Source organism: Physcomitrium patens, chromosome 23 (assembly GCF_059467195.1).
Source record: "Physcomitrium patens ecotype Gransden chromosome 23, ASM5946719v1, whole genome shotgun sequence".
Classification (NCBI taxonomy): domain Eukaryota; kingdom Viridiplantae; phylum Streptophyta; class Bryopsida; order Funariales; family Funariaceae; genus Physcomitrium; species Physcomitrium patens.
In genome coordinates this window covers 5,274,265-5,291,984 of record NC_143432.1, presented here as the reverse complement: position 1 = coordinate 5,291,984, position 17,720 = coordinate 5,274,265, and the positions used below count along the sequence as shown (strand labels likewise).

General features: G+C 40.6%; 3 protein-coding genes across 4 annotated transcripts; 1 reads left to right on the top strand and 2 right to left on the bottom strand.

The window, feature by feature from the left end:
- Positions 1-2,521: 2,521 nt before the first annotated feature.
- Positions 2,522-8,145, bottom strand: LOC112275461 (protein tesmin/TSO1-like CXC 5). Of its 2 annotated transcripts, none has more exons than XM_024505791.3 (10): positions 7,365-8,145; positions 6,464-6,569; positions 5,938-6,123; positions 5,512-5,616; positions 5,114-5,288; positions 4,504-4,869; positions 4,113-4,231; positions 3,699-3,793; positions 3,019-3,417; positions 2,522-2,871 (listed from the first exon to the last, which is right to left on the bottom strand). In XM_024505791.3, the coding sequence occupies exons 1-10, from the start codon at positions 7,435-7,437 to the stop codon at positions 2,636-2,638; spliced, it is 1,860 nt and encodes a 619-aa protein (XP_024361559.1). In that variant the 5' UTR covers positions 7,438-8,145; the 3' UTR covers positions 2,522-2,635. The 2 variants fall into 2 exon arrangements, with proteins under 2 accessions (XP_024361559.1, XP_090102804.1); XM_090246678.1 differs by having other exon boundaries at positions 6,464-7,119; positions 7,365-8,142.
- A 2,454-nt stretch (positions 8,146-10,599) lies between these two features.
- LOC112276144 (large ribosomal subunit protein uL15c) lies at positions 10,600-11,850 on the bottom strand. Its single transcript, XM_024507202.3, has one exon. It carries the CDS (start codon positions 11,752-11,754, stop codon positions 10,957-10,959), a length of 798 nt encoding a protein of 265 aa, XP_024362970.1. The 5' UTR covers positions 11,755-11,850; the 3' UTR covers positions 10,600-10,956.
- Positions 11,753-17,493, top strand: LOC112275735 (uncharacterized). The gene is made up of 9 exons (XM_090246858.1): positions 11,753-11,950; positions 13,679-13,978; positions 14,025-14,172; positions 14,727-14,795; positions 15,283-15,485; positions 15,635-15,676; positions 15,887-16,150; positions 16,365-16,562; positions 17,023-17,493. The coding sequence occupies exons 1-9, from the start codon at positions 11,753-11,755 to the stop codon at positions 17,131-17,133; spliced, it is 1,533 nt and encodes a 510-aa protein (XP_090102984.1). The 3' UTR covers positions 17,134-17,493.
- Positions 17,494-17,720: the final 227 nt, after the last annotated feature.

The following is a 17,720-nucleotide window of genomic DNA, read 5'->3' as shown; positions in this document are numbered from 1 at the left end:
TGTTTATTCTTTCCATATGGATAGAAATGGTCTTGACTATAACTACCTTGATACTTATGAGCACGTTTTCCATATTTATATAATTTCTTCTTAGACTTTGAAATATTAAGTGCATGAGATTCTGGAACTGTAGTTCCAATAGGACGAGCTTCTGCATTGTGTAAGAGTAGTTGATTTTGCTTCTCCGCAAGAAGTAGATAGGACATGAGATCAGAATGACTCTGAAATTTCATGTTCATGTATTGTTGTACAAGCACAGCACATGCAAGAGGAAATATAGAGAGAGTTTTTTCAATCATTTCTTCTTCAGAAATGCTTTATCCACATAATCGTAATTGTGAGACAATACTATACATTTCACTATTGAAAGCATTTAAATTTGGAAAATCCAAAATATGTAAATGTGTCCAATTATGATGTGCACGTGGAAGAAAAATGGTCTTTTGATAATCAAACCTAGATTTAAGTTTCTTCCAAAGTTCTGCAAGGTCTTCCATTTCCAAATATTGATGTTGTAATGCAGGTACAAGATGACAACGAAGGAGAAGAAGTGCTTTCCAACGAATAGCAGGAGATATAAATATACTTGTTGTAGGAGATTCTTCAAACATAATGGCATCCGAGAGTTGTTCTGCAAATAAATTTGCTTTTGCCATTTTTGTCCATAATAGATAATTGTTTCCATCCACAGTCAATGGTGGAAATAAAAGAGCTTGAAAATATTGGGATGCACTCGTAATAGTTGGAACCATAGTAGAAGCAGTTAAAGATGTTGAAGCACTCATTATAAATAAATCTGTAAAGAAAATACAAGATCAAGTAGAAAAGTTGAATAAATCGTATCTTAAAATATAAAGTGAAATAAAATGATAAACTTGAACTTGAAAAAATAAAAATATATAATTTTTTTTTATTTTTTTATTTTTTTTTAAAGAGAGAGTTGTAGATTAAGACAGCAGAACAGCAATAAGATGGCAGCAACAGGCAGTGGTAGGGCGGTAGGGTGGCAGCGGAGGGCGGCGGCAGGCAACGGCAGGTGGCGGCGGGCAGCAGCGAATAGCGGTATTAGGGCGGCGACGACGGCGAGCGGTAGTGGCAGCGACGACAAGGTAGCAGTGGCAGATTCGGCAGTTGTTCGAAGGCAGGCGCGGGGCACAGGAGGGAGCAGGGAGCAGAGAGCAAGCAGAGGGTGGAGTTGGGCTTAATCAAGTATTCAGAGCAAGCAAGGCAGAGAGTGGAACAAGTGCTCTAAGCAAGCACCTAATGTGTGAGGGACCAACAAGAAGAACAAGATCATGAAGTAGACACTGAGTAAGGGTAGCAACAGGTTTGAAGAGTCAAAGACTAGAGCAAAAAATTGTGATAGTGCGTAGAAGAGAATCGTGCTAATAACGTATTGAGAATATTTAGAAAGGCACAAGAGTAATAGTAAGTCATACACACACACAAGAGTAGTAGTAAGTCATACACACAAGAGGGTTTCTGAAGAGAGAGAGCTTCACACACACAAATCTATTGATCTAGTTGTGTCTCGTATACAAGAAGAGAAAAGAAGAGAGGATAAACAATACTTCTCCACTAGACTCTAAATACTGTAGCTATGGTAATTACTATAGTCTATAGTAAATATTATGGAGAGCACCAGCTACATTTAATGATCTCAACAATAATCAAATATACTCATTTTCTTTGTTTTTCTTTTAGAAAAGACTAAAAAAATGGAAAAAGATTTCTAAAAGAAGAGAGAAGAAACATCCATTTCAGAACCACGAATTTATGTCATTGTCAATTCACAACAAAATCAGTCATATAAACATCATCCTCAAAAAACAATACAAAATAAAACAAAAAGAAGCAAGTGATTCTGTCGAAATAATATATTTTTTAGAATCGCACAATTGCTTTGTTGAACTATCAGTTAATATTTCAAGCACACGACGATCTGAAGGAGCAAACATGGAGGAGGAAACTTGCTTCGCTAAACCCTAAACCCTGAAACCTTTCTGGATGCTATCGTTTCCATCTCCCGGTTGAATTCGCGTACTCTCTGGGGCCAGCGTCGTTGCTGTATCCGTCGAATTGATTCCCGAGAGAACAGAAAACCCGCATGGGTTGGTAATACCACGCCTGGATTTGTACCAGATTACGGTCTTACGGTGTGCGTTCTACGAGAGATTTGATATGCAACAACTTGGATATACCCTGGATGTAAAGAGGTTACTTGGAGCCCACGTTGCTATTTGTTGAGCTAGTAGCTGAGGAGTTTTGACCACTGACCGAGCAGTTTAAAATTGCAAAATTTAAATATAGAGAAATGGTGGACTTCTTCAACTTGGCGCGGGCCACACATGTGCTCATCATTTAATCTGGTCACGTGGAATGTGTAGAAGTTGGCCAGGACATGGCCCCTGCTATGAATTGCGAACTCGTGACCGACACTGTCCTGGAAGATCTAACAGTAAACCCAAATCAACTCAAGGACGACCAACACCTTGATTATCGTGTTATACGGAGAAATTGGTGCATCGAAGAAGCTTTTTGTGTATCGATTTCTTATGTGCACAACAGTTTTCCAAAAATCAATAATAATTTTAAATTTTGCAAGCAAAAACTTGCCCCGTACTCTTCGGGAGACTCATTGAGATACTCTAGTGGGCGGTCCCCCAGGTGACTGCAAAGGCAACCCTAAATTGGAGGGTTTCAAGCCAAAGGTACATGAGGGGCTCGTGCCTGGAGCACTCAGCAAACCATACTGACCCGGTGATATGATAGGCCTAGTGAATCGAGGAGCTCCACCTTCTTGTTCATTCCGCTGAACTGATGCCGCAACACACATTTCTGAGTGTGAAATATCATTGGAATACTGACTAGCTGCAAGACACGCATGTTGCGACGTATGAGTAAAGGAGCTCCAAGACATGGTCCACGGATGTCAAAGAAAGAAAAATAAATAAATAAAAAGTCTAATTGCATATGTCTATCTCTCTGACTGCATGAGAAAAGAACCAAGAACCATACCTCGCCGATTGCCTACTGAAATTATTCTTCTTAAACAATCTCGGTATGCCAAAAGAATTGCTTGCTCTTGCTCAGCATGCAGAAGGGCTGCATGCGAGGAACCACAAGTGCCTATGTCTTCTGCTGCTAAGCCTCCTATTGGAGAAGGAGGGGCAGTAAACAACGGGTCCTTCTCGTCACACATCAATGCTAGAGTTCCCGGAGACGTAGGTCTTTGTGGCCCATCAGCGTCTCCATCGTCAGGACCCGTGGCTGGTGCTGCCCGGTCACTGGATAACTTCTCAGCTTTGTGTTCATGGTTCCTTTCATCGACTTTCGTAGCCGTCGGTGAAGGTTCCAATGAAGCGCGAGTCTCACCATTTACTCTCAGCCTTCTTGTATCTGGTAACGAATGTTTAGCTGCCACAGAGCAGAGTAACACTCAGAAAAAGAAAAAGAAGAAAATCCTATGTACGAACTTGTAAAAGTAAGGCGCACGAGTAGGTCTACTTGATAAGCTGAAGCACCAAATGGTTGTTACCCAACACGAGTTAAAACAGCACATGCACTCAGAATAACGTTTTTAAGCAAATGATAAGTACGATGCCTTTTTGTACAGCTGCAACCAACTGCTACCACCGGATAAGGTCTGTCAAGCACTGTCGAGGTGCTATTGGTGGCAAAAACTTAGAGCAACATACCTAAAAAATCCTTTTGAGCTTCAGAAGAAACGACTACAAGAAGCTTGCACAATTCTTGGATGGCATCAATCTGTACAACGCCTGCCAGTAATGACCTACAGCACAGGAAACAGCTTAGAAACCAGGAAAATAATACCTTGTTTAAAAAAAATCCAAAAAAAAACTTCTCCGTTCACCACTTGTTCCCAACTAACCCAGAATTATTTACTCGGCTACATGGGCCATGATGAAGCAAATGAATTTCTAATGCCACCATAGCCTTCTGCATTCTGATGCCACCATTCTAGCGATATGAAGACATATGCCGTCGCACACGAACGCAAATCAGCACACATATATCTCCTAAAAGTCAGCCTAAGTATTGTCCCACCTAGAACAATCTACATTGGACAGAATAAAATTCAGAGGAGGTACTTGTGAATTAGCTTGACTGGTGGAACAGCCGGTGAGACTCCTTGATTTGCAGGTGTGGAGTCGATTGTAGAACTCAGTGCGAGGCTCAGAGAGGGAGCGGTTGTAATCCCCGGTGTTAACTGCGAAAACTCAAGAATAAAACATAAGACAGTAGAAAGGTTGTGAAAAAAAATGAATGCCAAAACGTATGCGTTGGTAAAGGTTTAAAAGGATGTAGCAGGCATACGTATCTAATAAGGCCTAAATGAGGGAACATTCAACCTGCAGTCAAGGTATGAGAAGAAAGGATCCGATGCAGGAATCAATTGTAGATGATAAATGACCAGTCTTTGCTAGCACTTCAAAAAAATTCAAACAAACAAGTCATTGAAAAGCTAAGGACATCTCGTACCTGCAATGGCAAAGAAGATGTCTTTTTAAGCGGAACCTGCTCCTTCAAACCAGGTCCAGAAAATACTAGCTCATGAGTTCGTCTCTTCTTCAGCAGAGGGGAGGGAGACAAATATGCGGGCGCATTAGGTGAAACTCCATTGCCACCCAACGGCTGCAGAAAATTCAAGCTCATATTGTGGTCTCCTTGAAACAAAGCTCGTCTCTCCTCACTCCCATCAAAATTTTTGCAGTCAACACATTTGCAATTGTCAGAACATAGAATATTAGCTTGGAAGCATTCGCAATACTTCTTGAGGCACCCGGATTTCTTGCAATGACATCCTTTGTTGTGTTTACCCGCCAATGGATGCTCTCCAGCATCCTCCTGCAATAATAAAGTTCTATTAGTTCCGAAATCCACTGACCCAGATTGAGGGGAAATGTCCATAAAAAAGGAACACCTTGGTACTACAGAAAATACATGAATATCATAATACAAACATTGAAATGGGTTTCCTCAAAACACAGGTAATTAAAATAGTTTGATGTATAACTAATTCATCTAGAATTTATTCTTTAATATTCTCAAACTGCCGAATAATAAAATAAAATAAAAATAGCCAACGTACCCTCAAGTCTCGCATACCAGGACTGCTAAATATCTTAGGTCGAAATGCATTAGGATTTCGCTCTAAGGTGGCTTCTACCGCTTCCTGACGCACGGTTTCATTCTCTACATTGTTGCAGCAGTTGACACAGTTGCAACCTTCACAATATGTACCTGAGGCAAAACATTCACAGTACCTGTTGCATCCACATATTCATGTTACTCATGATTAGAAAGCCGCTCACGTTGCTTTCTTATTCTTAAATCAGTATGAGGTAGCTGTTGCATTATGAAGATCCCAGACAACCAGTTATTCAAAGAGGTACAAGAATGATAAGAACATCAAATCGCTAGGGTAAGGTGAGAGGCCATCTTATGATAAGCAGACATGTATATTCAAATAAAGCAAGGCGTGCTTACAGTTTCAGGCAACGAGAGTTTTTGCAATTACATTGCTTGCACTTCTTCGGCGTGCCATCCTTTGAATCGAAGGACCTTGAACGTTGTCTTGGAGACCCGTGCTTTCTGCGCACCAGTAATGCGGAAACGCATGCGTGAGATTAGCATGGAGAAAATACTTATCTCTAGATGAAGCTTGCAAGGCTAGGCAATGCATATCCATGAGTCCACCCACATGGAACCAGATTCAAATGCATCGTTCACCTAACAATTTCTTGACAATATAAACACAACAGGTTTGTTTCAAGAGCAAGCAATAAGTCGAGAGTAAGAACCAAGAGATAAACGAATGCTTAGCGTTTCTAATTAGTGATTAGTGTGTAGTAGGAAAACATGAGAACCATATTATTACTTAAATCAATATACAAAAGAAGTTTAGTACCGTACAAAGAAGGTTGGGGTGTGCGGACAGAGTTCTCTTGTGGCCCAGCAGGGTCTCCATACATAGTTGTAAAATCGAGCTGCCTCGGTACAGCTTTTCTTGTGGGATGTTCTCCCACTTGAGAGGTTTGAGGTGTTGAAACTGCCATAATTACGTGTGACGGATCAACGTCCATCGGTCGTACAGCATGCCTGCAAATCATGATAACCATGACAACGGCACAACATGCACTTACTTGTTAAGAGATGCTTGAACCCATCCACGAACACATTACGTGTAGATCAACAATAGGAATACCAAAGCACCTACTAATGATGAGCTTGATCGCTACGTCAATATCAAGCTAGTGCCAAGCGACATCAGTCATCGCGTAGGTTCATATCACCGAAATGATTAATGAGAATCAAAAAACAACGCAAGAGTTAGTCTTCGCAGTCACGAGAGCAAAATATTTGTTTAAAGGTTCCTCAATATCTAAACGTAATCCAAAAGAATCAGTTGGAGCGTACTGAAATCATATGTCAGTCTTACCTTGGGAGCCCCAGGGACACCGGTGTATATATCAACGGCTGGCTTTTCGCTTGCTGAGGAACAGCTTCAGTAACAACAGGTGGCTGGTTTCCTGGCGCCACACTCCCTGCAGAGAGGAAGCTGATCTTTATCCACAAGGAAAGCTAGGGCATTGTAGAAATATAAAACGTGTGTAGCCCATAACGTTCCTTGGAATATCCATTTCTCCTTCGCAGGTGCGTATTTCCTTGAAAATATCTACGATCCTAGCATGCTTAAAATTTTACCAAAGCTGTGCGTCCTGCAAATGAACTGGCTATGCGACACACTTGAAAATTTATGTGCATACGCAAGTTGGCCAGAGAAAGGAGACTGCAGTAAAAGGGAACTCTAGGCAAAAGAAAGACTTCGATTAATACGAACTACGATTGCCAAATAGTGCCGCGACAGTTTCAATCGGAGTTGCCAAAGTATCTACTATTGATGTATAAATTCGGTGCACTACATCCATCCATCCACGTCATTTCTTAAGATACTCTACAAGACCGCACTGTTGATTTTCTTTGTAAAGCTACTGCTCAGTATTTCGGGACAAAGTTACCTTGCAGCAGCCAGAAATGAGCAATGTGGCTCAAGAATAGCGGACTCTCCAGGACTTCCTGATGACTAAGAAATTTCTATTACAGACAACAGAAAGAATTGAAAGGCAAAAATTAAATTGTAGTTCGTGAAGCCTTGCTACAGTTCATGAACGTAAATTTAGCGTTCTTACCGCTGAGTAAAGCTTAATTTCATGTGGTTGTTTCATGCAAGCAATCGCTTTTTTGGTCAGAAAAGGGTCTAAGATCAGTAAAGATATTGGCAAACTTTTAAACCACACGCAAAAATCGGACTGCAAGTAACAAAGAGTAATCACTCATACCTGGTGTTGTAGTAGAAGCTTGAGTTGGGGCTGCAGTTGGAGCTTCTATCACAGGAGTATCAGACACATCCATGACCGTCAGTTTTGGAGTATCACCCTTGGTGAAGATGCTGTGATCACCCTCCACCTACGCATAAATGCACAAAAATCCTAACAGCGGTGACCCACGTCCCCCCTTTTTTCAAAACCGATATCCTTCTTACTCTTCCTAAATCTATTATTCCTACATCTTTCGTGACAATTCAGATTGCTGCAACACCCTGCAACCGCGACTCCTTCACATTCTCCCCTGTGCACTTCGGTCTCATCGCACCCCAATTGAATTTCGTGATCAAGCTCCACATCACATTCTCTAAAACCTTAAACCACACACCCCAGCTAAATTACCCAGAAGCAACACCAACCCACGTTTCAAAAAACACTCAAAAACCACCGACACTTGCGCACCCAAAAAAAAAAAAAAAAAAAACGACTTGGACAATTCTAAGCCCCTCTCTCCAGAACTTACTCATGAATCTCCTCGCAACCCCATATCGGCCAAATCAACAAACCCTAAGCAAACCCAACACCTAGTTACCCCGAATTCCCATTCACAAAATAAAATGAAATTCCTCCCCGCCTTCACGCCCTTACACCGACACGCCGCACCGGAGACAAAACTCCCAAAATGTTCGACCGAATCGTGGTCCCTGCCATGAACGAGAGGAAAAAAGAGCGCGTGGCTGCGACGAGAACAGCGGGAAATTGGCTGGATACGTAGGAATCACGAGAGAGCACAAGAGAAGAGGCTCATATTGGCTCGCTCGGTGCAGGCTTCTTCTTCTTCATCATCGCCCCGAACGAGGCCAACCCCAAGGGTGGTTTTGAACTTCTGACCCGAAATTTCAAAAGTAAGGGAGATTCGGGGGTCGGGGAACCCGGCCCGCGATTTGCGGCCCCGTGAATATACTCAGGAAGTTTCTATTAACTAGGGCTTCCCCCATGCTTTTGCATTAGAAAGGGGGAGGGGGAGTTTGAATATGAAAGTTTTTTATAATGATAATTTTGGGTCCAATGGGAGGGAGGGGCAGTGGCTTTGTGGGTCGGTTCTCATGTCTCAATTACACTCTGCTCCAAAATCTACAAAAATAATTTTATTATATATATATATATATATATATATATATAATTCAGAGGAATGTTAAATAGACCCATGTTTTTACTAAATAGACCCACCCTTGATGAAGAATATGGTATATAGATCCAATAATGAGAAAATGAATCTAGAAATTTTCATGATGGTTAAGATGGGTGGGTCAATTTAGTAAAAACTTGGGTCTATTTAACATTCCTTAATATAAAAAACTTAAAAAATCAGTTTTTGTGAATGTGTTTTGAATCCTCTCAATGTTGGTTTCATTGTTTTTGCATTGGGTTGTCAAGCTTCAATAATTAAAAAAAATTAAGCAGTGTTTAAAATTAATATATGGAGGAACAACTTTAATAACCCACATCCTGAATTGGGCTTTTAATTATTATTTTGAAGTTTGTAAAATGAGGGAATTTGGTTTAGGTACTTTGGACCCATATACTTGAATTCATTGAACAACAATGTTTCTAAGATATTTATATAAATGCTCAAAATAATGTAAATTGATTATACTTTCAAAATATTTTTATTTTATTTTTAGGTTAAATTTCTTAAATTTTATTGAATTTTTATAATATTCTATTTTAGATGTATTATTATTCTATGACCAGCATTATAAATTTCACATTGTAGATCTTTTGCTATGGATTTGGTGCTTCTTACAAGAATATATACTCAACATGAGGGAGATGATTTAGCAAGATTTGAATACACAAGTTGGAAGAAACCAGATTTTGAGCAAATTTTAGATCTTTAAAATTATAAATTATTGGCAAAGTCTTGAACATAACAACAAATAAATGAATGAATTGTATTGAAATTAAATTTCTGATCAAACACACTCCCTAGTAAAACAATACTTTCAAACTAAGGCAAAGACTGAAACAATAATTTTTACTTTTCAAAAATTAGCACATAGATAAATTTCCATTTTCACAACCAACTAACCCTGAGTGTTTCTAATCTGTAAGAAGTAGTTCGTCTGTGAAACTTCTGTTTTATTTTTGACTAAACATATTAGTTGTTGTCTCAAAAGTCTTTACTAAAAGCAATTTTTGAGCTATAAAACCCTCTGCATAAGAAATCTGGTTTTGTTTTTTGAACGATTCTGATAAGTGTCGGTGAAGTTTGGTCACAAACCATCCTATCCATCTCAGCAACCACAATAGAAAATTAGGGGCTTACGGCGGAGGTCACGACAAATTTTGATAACACCATTGCAACACCTCAATCATGGTCTGAAACTCCTCTAATTTAGGTTCAGTGTTCAAGGCAACTCAAAACACTCATTCACTTAAAAGCCAAGGTTGACAGAATTATAAGCTGGAGTTGCAACTAACAAATCACTGTACCATTTCACTAATGCCACTAGCATTTCCTGCAATGCTTCCGCCACCATGAGAACCATTGACCGGGTGAGGATGTGTGAAAGTTAGCAACAATAACTCGACAAAATATCAATTGGGCATGTGTACTTAATGCAGTCACTTGATTCGTCACATAAGTAGTTCTAAATTTCAAATGCCAACAGCTTAAATCGACAAAAACATGTAAGATCTTGAAACATATAGTCGAACATATCACTTCTCAAACGTGACGTCTGGAATTGTCAGTCTTCAATGCATAAAAATACCGAATTTCCAAATGCAACCTTCTGATCTAAAGAGGAAAAGATAAATAGAAAAGACATACAAACTATTCACGTGAAGTAAAGTCAAAACCCATGTGCGCAAAATAAGCATATCCTGAAAGTCCGGAAAATCCTGATCATGTTTCGCTGGCGTTCAATTAAGCTAATTAACCCTAAATAATCAAAAGTACTTGAGGACACTTTACAATAAGAGTTGAAATCAATGTGATAAAATGATAATATGTAAAATTCCTTCCTCCCGTCGGTAGAGTTTGAAAACTTTGTTTTTAGCATCGAAAAAACAAAGCCTGACATGGCCACAGCATCGTATACCAATTTTTCCCCCCAAGCGACTCTCAAGCCTCCTCTAGGCTGTAAGTATGCTCTACCTCGACTCCAGCTGTATAACAGCCCTAATCCACTGCACAAATCTGTAACAAATCACTACAGGCTGCTGCACTTTGATGGCAAAAAAATAAATAAAAAACCAATCAATTATCCATAGCATCAGAATGACTACAATGTAGTGAAATCAGTTTCGGATATGTGCTATTGTGCCAAAAAAATATTTCTATGTCTGCCTTAGACAGCAAGGCTGTTTCAAGTGAAAGGCTCGCAGGAAATCTCTAATCAAATACAAATTCTGTCCACGCTCTTGCAAAATTCAATGGAATCAGAACATAAGCCAGAAGGTCGTGCCACATTGAGCGCAATGAAACCTTGACTAAAAACATGTACATATTTCCTTCTCTGTATTGGCTGAAAGCTGCCAAGAGACTCCTGAGAATTTAGAGTTAAGAGACTGGAAAGGGAACCTCATCCTCAACCTGAATCTAAGCGCTGTCACCTCGTTTCTTGGCAAAATAAGAGTCAGCACGTGATTGGTTCTTAAGGTATTGAGCAGACAGCCATTTCTTCTTCTTAGGCAGAATTTCAAATTCACATCCCAGGCTCTCCAATTTTTCTCTAGCGGCAGAAGAAATAGCCCCAGCCTTGACCTTCACCTTAAAGTCAAGCTCACCATCACCAAGAATCTTCAACGGCAGCTTGCGGTCGCGACCAGAGGGGTTCAAAACACGCCTTTCCTTCAAAGCTTCAAGTGAAACCTCTTCGCCTTCTTCGAAACTCGCAGCAATATCGGTTAAATTCACAGCCACGTACTTGGGCAAACCAGCTCCCATACCGCCCGCAATTCCCCGCAGCTTGGGCAACCTACGGTACAAGGGCATTTGACCTCCTTCGAATCCAGGCCTCACACCCGACCCGGACCTCGACTTCTGCCCTCGCATACCGAAACCGCAACTGGCCCCTTGCCCTGCCGCAATACCACGCCCCTTCCTCTTCTGCCTGTGCCTACTCCCAGGCTGCGGCGACAAATTGTTCAACCTAAACCGTTGGTCTACTTCATTTTCCTCCTCCACCACCTTCGTGGGCTTCCTCCCGTTCGCCACCACTGATAACTCTTTCCTCGCAACCCTAACTACGCCCACGCATCCCGACACTCTCCGCAACGACACGGCCCCACTCAGGAACGAATTCCGCAATACATTTCCAGTCACTACTGCACCAGATCTCTGCGACAACAGACTGGACATCATCGAGACCGCCATGGGCGTGGCGAGAGCGGCCATGGCCAATGCCGATGATCGCTACTCCTCGCTAAAATGCAAATTGAGCTCGTGCAGGATACTCGCCCTACAATACAAAGCTCACGATGGAGAGACCATGAAACCTTCACAATCAGATGTTGAAATCGAACTCGGGAACCCATGCCCGCGGGAACCTCGCCCTTCGCCGCGTCCTCGTTCATTTGTAGATAAGATGATGGTTTGCAGATGGATGAATTTAAGAATGGATGTATGGCTGGGTTTTCAGGTCCGCTTTCGTGCAGGATCTCGATCCATAAATATGATGATCTCGATTCAGGTCTCTATCGAAGTCTGGATAATTTAGTTGTTAGTGAGGAGCAAGGACTACTTCGGTAAAACTTGTATTAACACGGATAATAATAATGATAAAGCATTATAATATCAAAGATTATAAATTGCAGAGAACTAATTGCAGAGAAATAATTACAGAATATATATATATATATATATATATATATATATATGTGTGTGTGTGTGTGTGTGTGTGTGTGTCTATATATATATATATATAATTTGAAGCTTGAAAAGTATTTGTAAAATTGCAAGAGTGCTCAAATATGTTTTATTTATTTTTCATATTTTTCAAGTTTTAAGTTGTGATCTGATGAAGTAATAAATAATAGTAGAATAATAAAATTTAGGAAATGTGGATTTTGATTTTTTTTAAATTAAAAATATATTGTTAGCTTCGGCTAATGATTTATTTTATATCATTCAAGAACAGATTTTCAAAAAAAATCATGATTATTAACTTAATTCAGAATGATTTTACATTGATGTATCTGATTAAGGAATAATTATTTTTAGATAGTAATGTAGTAACAATGTTGCATTTTACTCATTTAAAATGTATAATTTGCAGATTTGACATGTGCTGCTAAATTCCAAGGATTATTTTTGCATAGTTTCTTTTAAAGAATTGAAATCAATGTATACATTGAGATGTTCATTATTATTGAAATACAATATCAAGTATTAGTATTGTAATTACTAATTGAATTACAAATTGAAATACTGAGATTTAATTATTTACAATATTAATACTTGATATTGAATGGAAAAAGAAAATAGAAACACACACACACACACACACACACACTTATTCAAAAACCTTATATCATCAAAAATGTTTAATTCAAAATGATGATGTTATGTAATTGATTGAAAAGCAACATAATCTTCAAAATTAAATTTTGAATTCATATATTAAAAATGATATTGTTTAATATTTGATCTCAAACACAACTCAAAATAACACTCACAACCATGATTGTTTTGTTCCTTAAATTCATACCATATAATATGGATTCTTTCTTCTTCATTTTTTTCTTTCATTTTGTCTTTTTTACAACTCCTAAATATTTTTTGAAAAAAGAAAAAGAAAAAGAAAAAGTGTTGCACTCTCAAAAATTGGCCCTTTGGACTGTTTCATGATTGATTATGACATGTGGAATGCAATCTTGAATAAGTGGATGTTTTTGAATTTGATTTTTCTTTTAAGATGAAAGATAAGTATGGGTTTTTAAAGACATGTAGATATATTTTGTGTGATAGTGATATATGTTTCTCAATAGCATTGTTGGGGCAACAGTGCCTTAGTACCAAAAGGGGGGATTAGACTTAGAGGCCATCAATGAGATGCATTGGCATGACATACAATGCCGCCCACAGATTTTGCATTAAGAATTGATTTCACACACACACACACTATTGGACAGGCCCATCTTGTCACCAGAGACAAAGATCCTAGTGAATATGACACTAGTTGTAGTGATTAATTAATTGCATCTACTATGTAGCACCCACCCTCTGCAATTCTCAATATGAATCATGCTCACAGCTTCACACGAAGAGGTAGAATTGAATGGAGCTGAAGAGATCAGATTCCAGCCCTGATTCCGTGTAGAATGGTCGTGGCGAGGTGAGGCGATTCCCTGTTTTTCTTCCTCGAAATGCACGTGTTCCCAAACGTTCCCAATGGAGTTCTCTGGTTCCAGTTGGTGTCCCGCGACTGGGGACGCTTTTTCCCACGATTCGGAAGGATCTTGGGGGACTGGAGAGCGTGGGTGACGTGAACTCGGGCATCCGGGCATTCGGGCAGCAGAAGTACGAAAAAACAAAGTTTGCAGAAGGAGGAGCGGCGCCAACCTCTTTCAATTTCATTCCAAGAAAAGGAGACGCCACCGCTATTGTTGCCCTGTTGATTGTCGAGCTGTACACACGGCCTTTCTGTTGATCGATTCATGTAAGAGGCACAGGATCAGCTGCGTGAAGTGTCTTGCATTTCATTCGTCGGAGATGGTGGTATATATGTTGGGGGTACTGGTTGGGTTCATGGAGCTTCGGGGGATTGTTTTGAACTGGAGTTGTGTGCAGAGGGAGGCATATGTCCAGGACATGGTGAGTGGTGGTCTAGTTGTGAGTGTGACTGAAGTGAGGCTGGTTATTCCAGAAGGTTTAGAGATGTAGTTTTTGGTTTCGGAGATGGTTTAGTAGAGCGTAGGGGGTATTGTAGGGGAAGAAGACGTTACTGCGGCTGTTGACGATGAAGTCGTGGGCGTTCTGTCTGGTTACGATGTGATGGGATGATGGGATGAGATGAGAATTTTGCTTCGCAATTCATGCTTTGTTTTGAGGCTCTGCGAGGTCAGTTAGTGTATGGTGCCTGTGTTATTTCATTAATGCAGTTGTAGCTGCATGTGATGGAATGTGTTGAGGCGTGGTTTTGGACTTCTATCTTCTCAGCACCTTACGAATCCGTTGATGTGGATGTTTCATGTCGTAGAGATACTCTCTTATGATGGGAATTTTTTCTAATTGCCTGGAGACGTGACGTCTTAAGTCGTGCTTGTGTAGCAGTAGCGTGAAGCTCTAAAACAGACGTATCGATGACAGTGGTTCATTTGAGGAGGTGTAATCTCATACTTGCAATGGATGAATGTGCATGATGGCAGTGTCTGCTCTGGCTATATCTCTAGCATTGTTGGTCAGTTTTCTCCTTCACGTTGTTGGCACTTCGGGAGGTAAATCAAGCTGGACCTGTCCACACCCTCTGAAGTCTTCACACAGCTCCTCCTCAAACCTTAACGTACGGCACCTCGTATGTTCGTTGTAAGCCTTGATATGTTATTGTACCGGTTGTTTCTCAGGGCATTTCAGTTTTGGACTACTTTCAGAGTGAGCCGGATTGTGTTTGTGCCGAGAAAACTATCGTCTCTGTAGCGATTTTCAAACAGTTTGAGAATTGTGCCAAGAGCACAGGGCGCCGTGATTACATGTCTTCAGGATGCTTGATAATGACGAACAAATATCTGATGCTTTAGCCATGAGGAAGGCCTAGTCTCGCATTTTATGTGATTCCGTTGGAGTAGTGATGTTTGTTTGTATGTGCTCAATATTTCTACACATGCGTGCAGTGAGACCATTCTTTATATTACCTGTACATTAACTGTTACCAGATATGCATCACAGTATACTGTGAGACGTTCTAATCTCACTTGTTCTGAGAAGGAATACTGGCGAGTGAGTTAAGTCATTACCCGCAAATTGCACCTCGGAGCGTCATGGCAGGACCTGTAAACGAAACTGCGCCTCAGAAGCAAGCCATTAAGCGCAGTGCAGAGGCTAACCCCGAGCCCACTCCACTTCCCAAACGCTCGCCTGATAATCTTGGGCTTAAACAACAGGCGCGGATTGTGAATGCACGTGCTAATGTTAGTATTGTGCGCTTTCCATGATTTCTTGATGGGTCGGACCCTGCACAGAGTGATGACTCTCTGCCGAGTCTTGTGTTCAGTGATGTTGCTTGCATCGTTGTTAATCCGGACTTCATCTTTACATTAACGAAAGTAAATATTTGCAGGTTGAGGACACTGGATCTGAAATTGCTTCAAAACAATTGCAGGTGTTTATCTCCCTATCGAAAACCTTTGTGTCCTTCGTCTTTGTATGGCACATCATTTGAGAGCAATTGTTGAAGGTTGCAAATGGCCTCGCTGGCGGATGGTATGCTTCTTTTGTAGCAACTAACTCGCTACAAGCTGCTTTGAGTTGTGCGGTACCTTTATTTTTTTTTCCCTTGGTCTTATTTTGAACTTTCTCGCTGAATTTTCAGGCCGATCTAAGCGCCAATGAAAAGCGTGCTCCATTTTCTGCAGTATTGCCTGCAGAGAATGAAAATCTTGTGGCAGTATGTCAAGCTGCAGACGCTGAGGTGAGTGGCGGGAAGATTACGGAACATGAAACTACTAGGGACTACTCCAAAGCGCATAATAGGGAAGGAGGAGCATTTGGGAAGGAAACTTTTCCGCAATCAGTGGATTTGCAGCCAGCTGCTGAGGTTGTTGCAGGTCTAGAAGGAGCTCAGAAGGTATATGAGGTGATGTGTAGTTGTCATTCACCGGTGCACTAATCTTTAGATTCGATGAATACTTTTTTGTGACGATGCCAAACTTTTCTTATTAAGAACTGGAATTAAGATTAAGTTATTCCTTGATGCTATTCGTTCAGCATGCTTCATAGAATATACGTATGTTTCGGTTTTTGCCTGTTTTTTGATGGAGAGCTATCTTCATGTGAACGAGACTGCGCAGAAACGAGACGTGCTAGCGGAAGTACTGGTAACTTTGTCCGAGCACTGCTCGGCCAGTCGAGCGAGGCTGGTAAGCCAGGTTACCGTTGAGCCTATGGTGAAGGAGACATCTCTCACAAGTCCACATGAGGAGGTGAAATCTATGGTTGACGATGTGTGGATTGAACCGCTGGCGAAAGAAGCTGCTCCGCGAGCTGCTGTAAGTTTACGAAGGATGCTTGTCTATGGTCGATTCTTGAAATCATGAGACTTTCCAGCTCTTATTGAATCACTATTTTCTCTTTTTTGACTAGTTACTTTATGCACCGCGCCTTCGTCTAGGATAATTGTGAGGTAGAATGAACGTTTCTCCCCTTAATAACAATACTAGTAATAATCACTGTGAACTTTCACGATTGAAATTGATGTGAAATATAATTCCCCTAAACAATCTCAGAGATGAGGAGCTTCAACACGATAATTTCAGATATTTTGCATAGGAGGAGGATCCATCGTTACAGTGTTAGTGGACATGGAATGGTGTGAGCCCCTTTCAGCCACCTCTATCAATTCCATCGTGGTTACAAGTAGGGACCTGTAGCATACAGTTATAACATCGCAAGTCAGATCAGTACGTCCCTCTGAGTTCTTCAATTGACCATTCGGGGATGATCGTGCAGGCTCGGTTAACTGAGCCGAAAACTGCAGAGGCAGTTTCAGAGATGAGATCTGATACCCTCACAACAGAAAATTCCGTCGAGGTTGTTCCCCTGCAGCCAGCCCTTGCCTAGAGCACAGCGTCTACATCATCCATGCCAATGCAAATCCCTGCCATCCATTGCTGCTTTCAAGCGTCGGCTCCATTGATTGTACATGTCCCTGCACGAGTTGTGGAAATTGTGAAAGTTCCACTACAATGGCCCAATTTTCTGGCCACTCACCTGAACAAAACAGTAAAATTTTGAAGGTCGGTTTGATGCACCACTAGGCAAGATCGTGAAGATGTATATCGTAGAAGCTTATTACCAGTTTTGAGATGGTTTGGTGGGTACATGCTTCAGTTGTTCAGGAGCTTTTGAATTGAGAGGATCCCTTTTGTTCAAGACTTTCGATACATTCAATTCAAATGAGGATTTGTTTGAGACTTGAAATAGTGTCATGTTTGTATAATGTGAATATTCCTTTCATGATTGTGCAAGGTAGAAGCGCTAAATATGCAAAACTATGCATTACAATTACTTAACATTACACCTAATTCGGTTTCAGGTCCCTTGTCTCTAAGTCACTTCTATCTAAAAATATCTAGGTCATTTTACTCTCTGCAATAACGCCAGGAAACATATTAAGTTGCAATTGCTCCAGTTCGACAACTTTACAA

Coding starts and splice junctions, on each gene's coding strand:
- LOC112276144 (XM_024507202.3), bottom strand. CDS start 11,754: ATGGCCGCTCTCGCCACGCCCATGGCGGTCTCGATGATGTCCAGTCTG.
- LOC112275461 (XM_024505791.3), bottom strand. CDS start 7,437: ATGGATGTGTCTGATACTCCTGTGATAGAAGCTCCAACTGCAGCCCCA. Junction 5,617..5,937: donor CGCACACCCCAACCTTCTTT/GTACGGTACTAA, acceptor ACTGGTGCGCAG/AAAGCACGGGTCTCCAAGAC. Junction 3,794..4,112: donor CCAGTCAAGCTAATTCACAA/GTACCTCCTCTG, acceptor CCTGTGCTGTAG/GTCATTACTGGCAGGCGTTG.
- LOC112275735 (XM_090246858.1), top strand. CDS start 11,753: ATGGCCAATGCCGATGATCGCTACTCCTCGCTAAAATGCAAATTGAGC. Junction 14,173..14,726: donor AGGCATATGTCCAGGACATG/GTGAGTGGTGGT, acceptor GCATGATGGCAG/TGTCTGCTCTGGCTATATCT. Junction 16,151..16,364: donor GAGCTCAGAAGGTATATGAG/GTGATGTGTAGT, acceptor GAGACTGCGCAG/AAACGAGACGTGCTAGCGGA.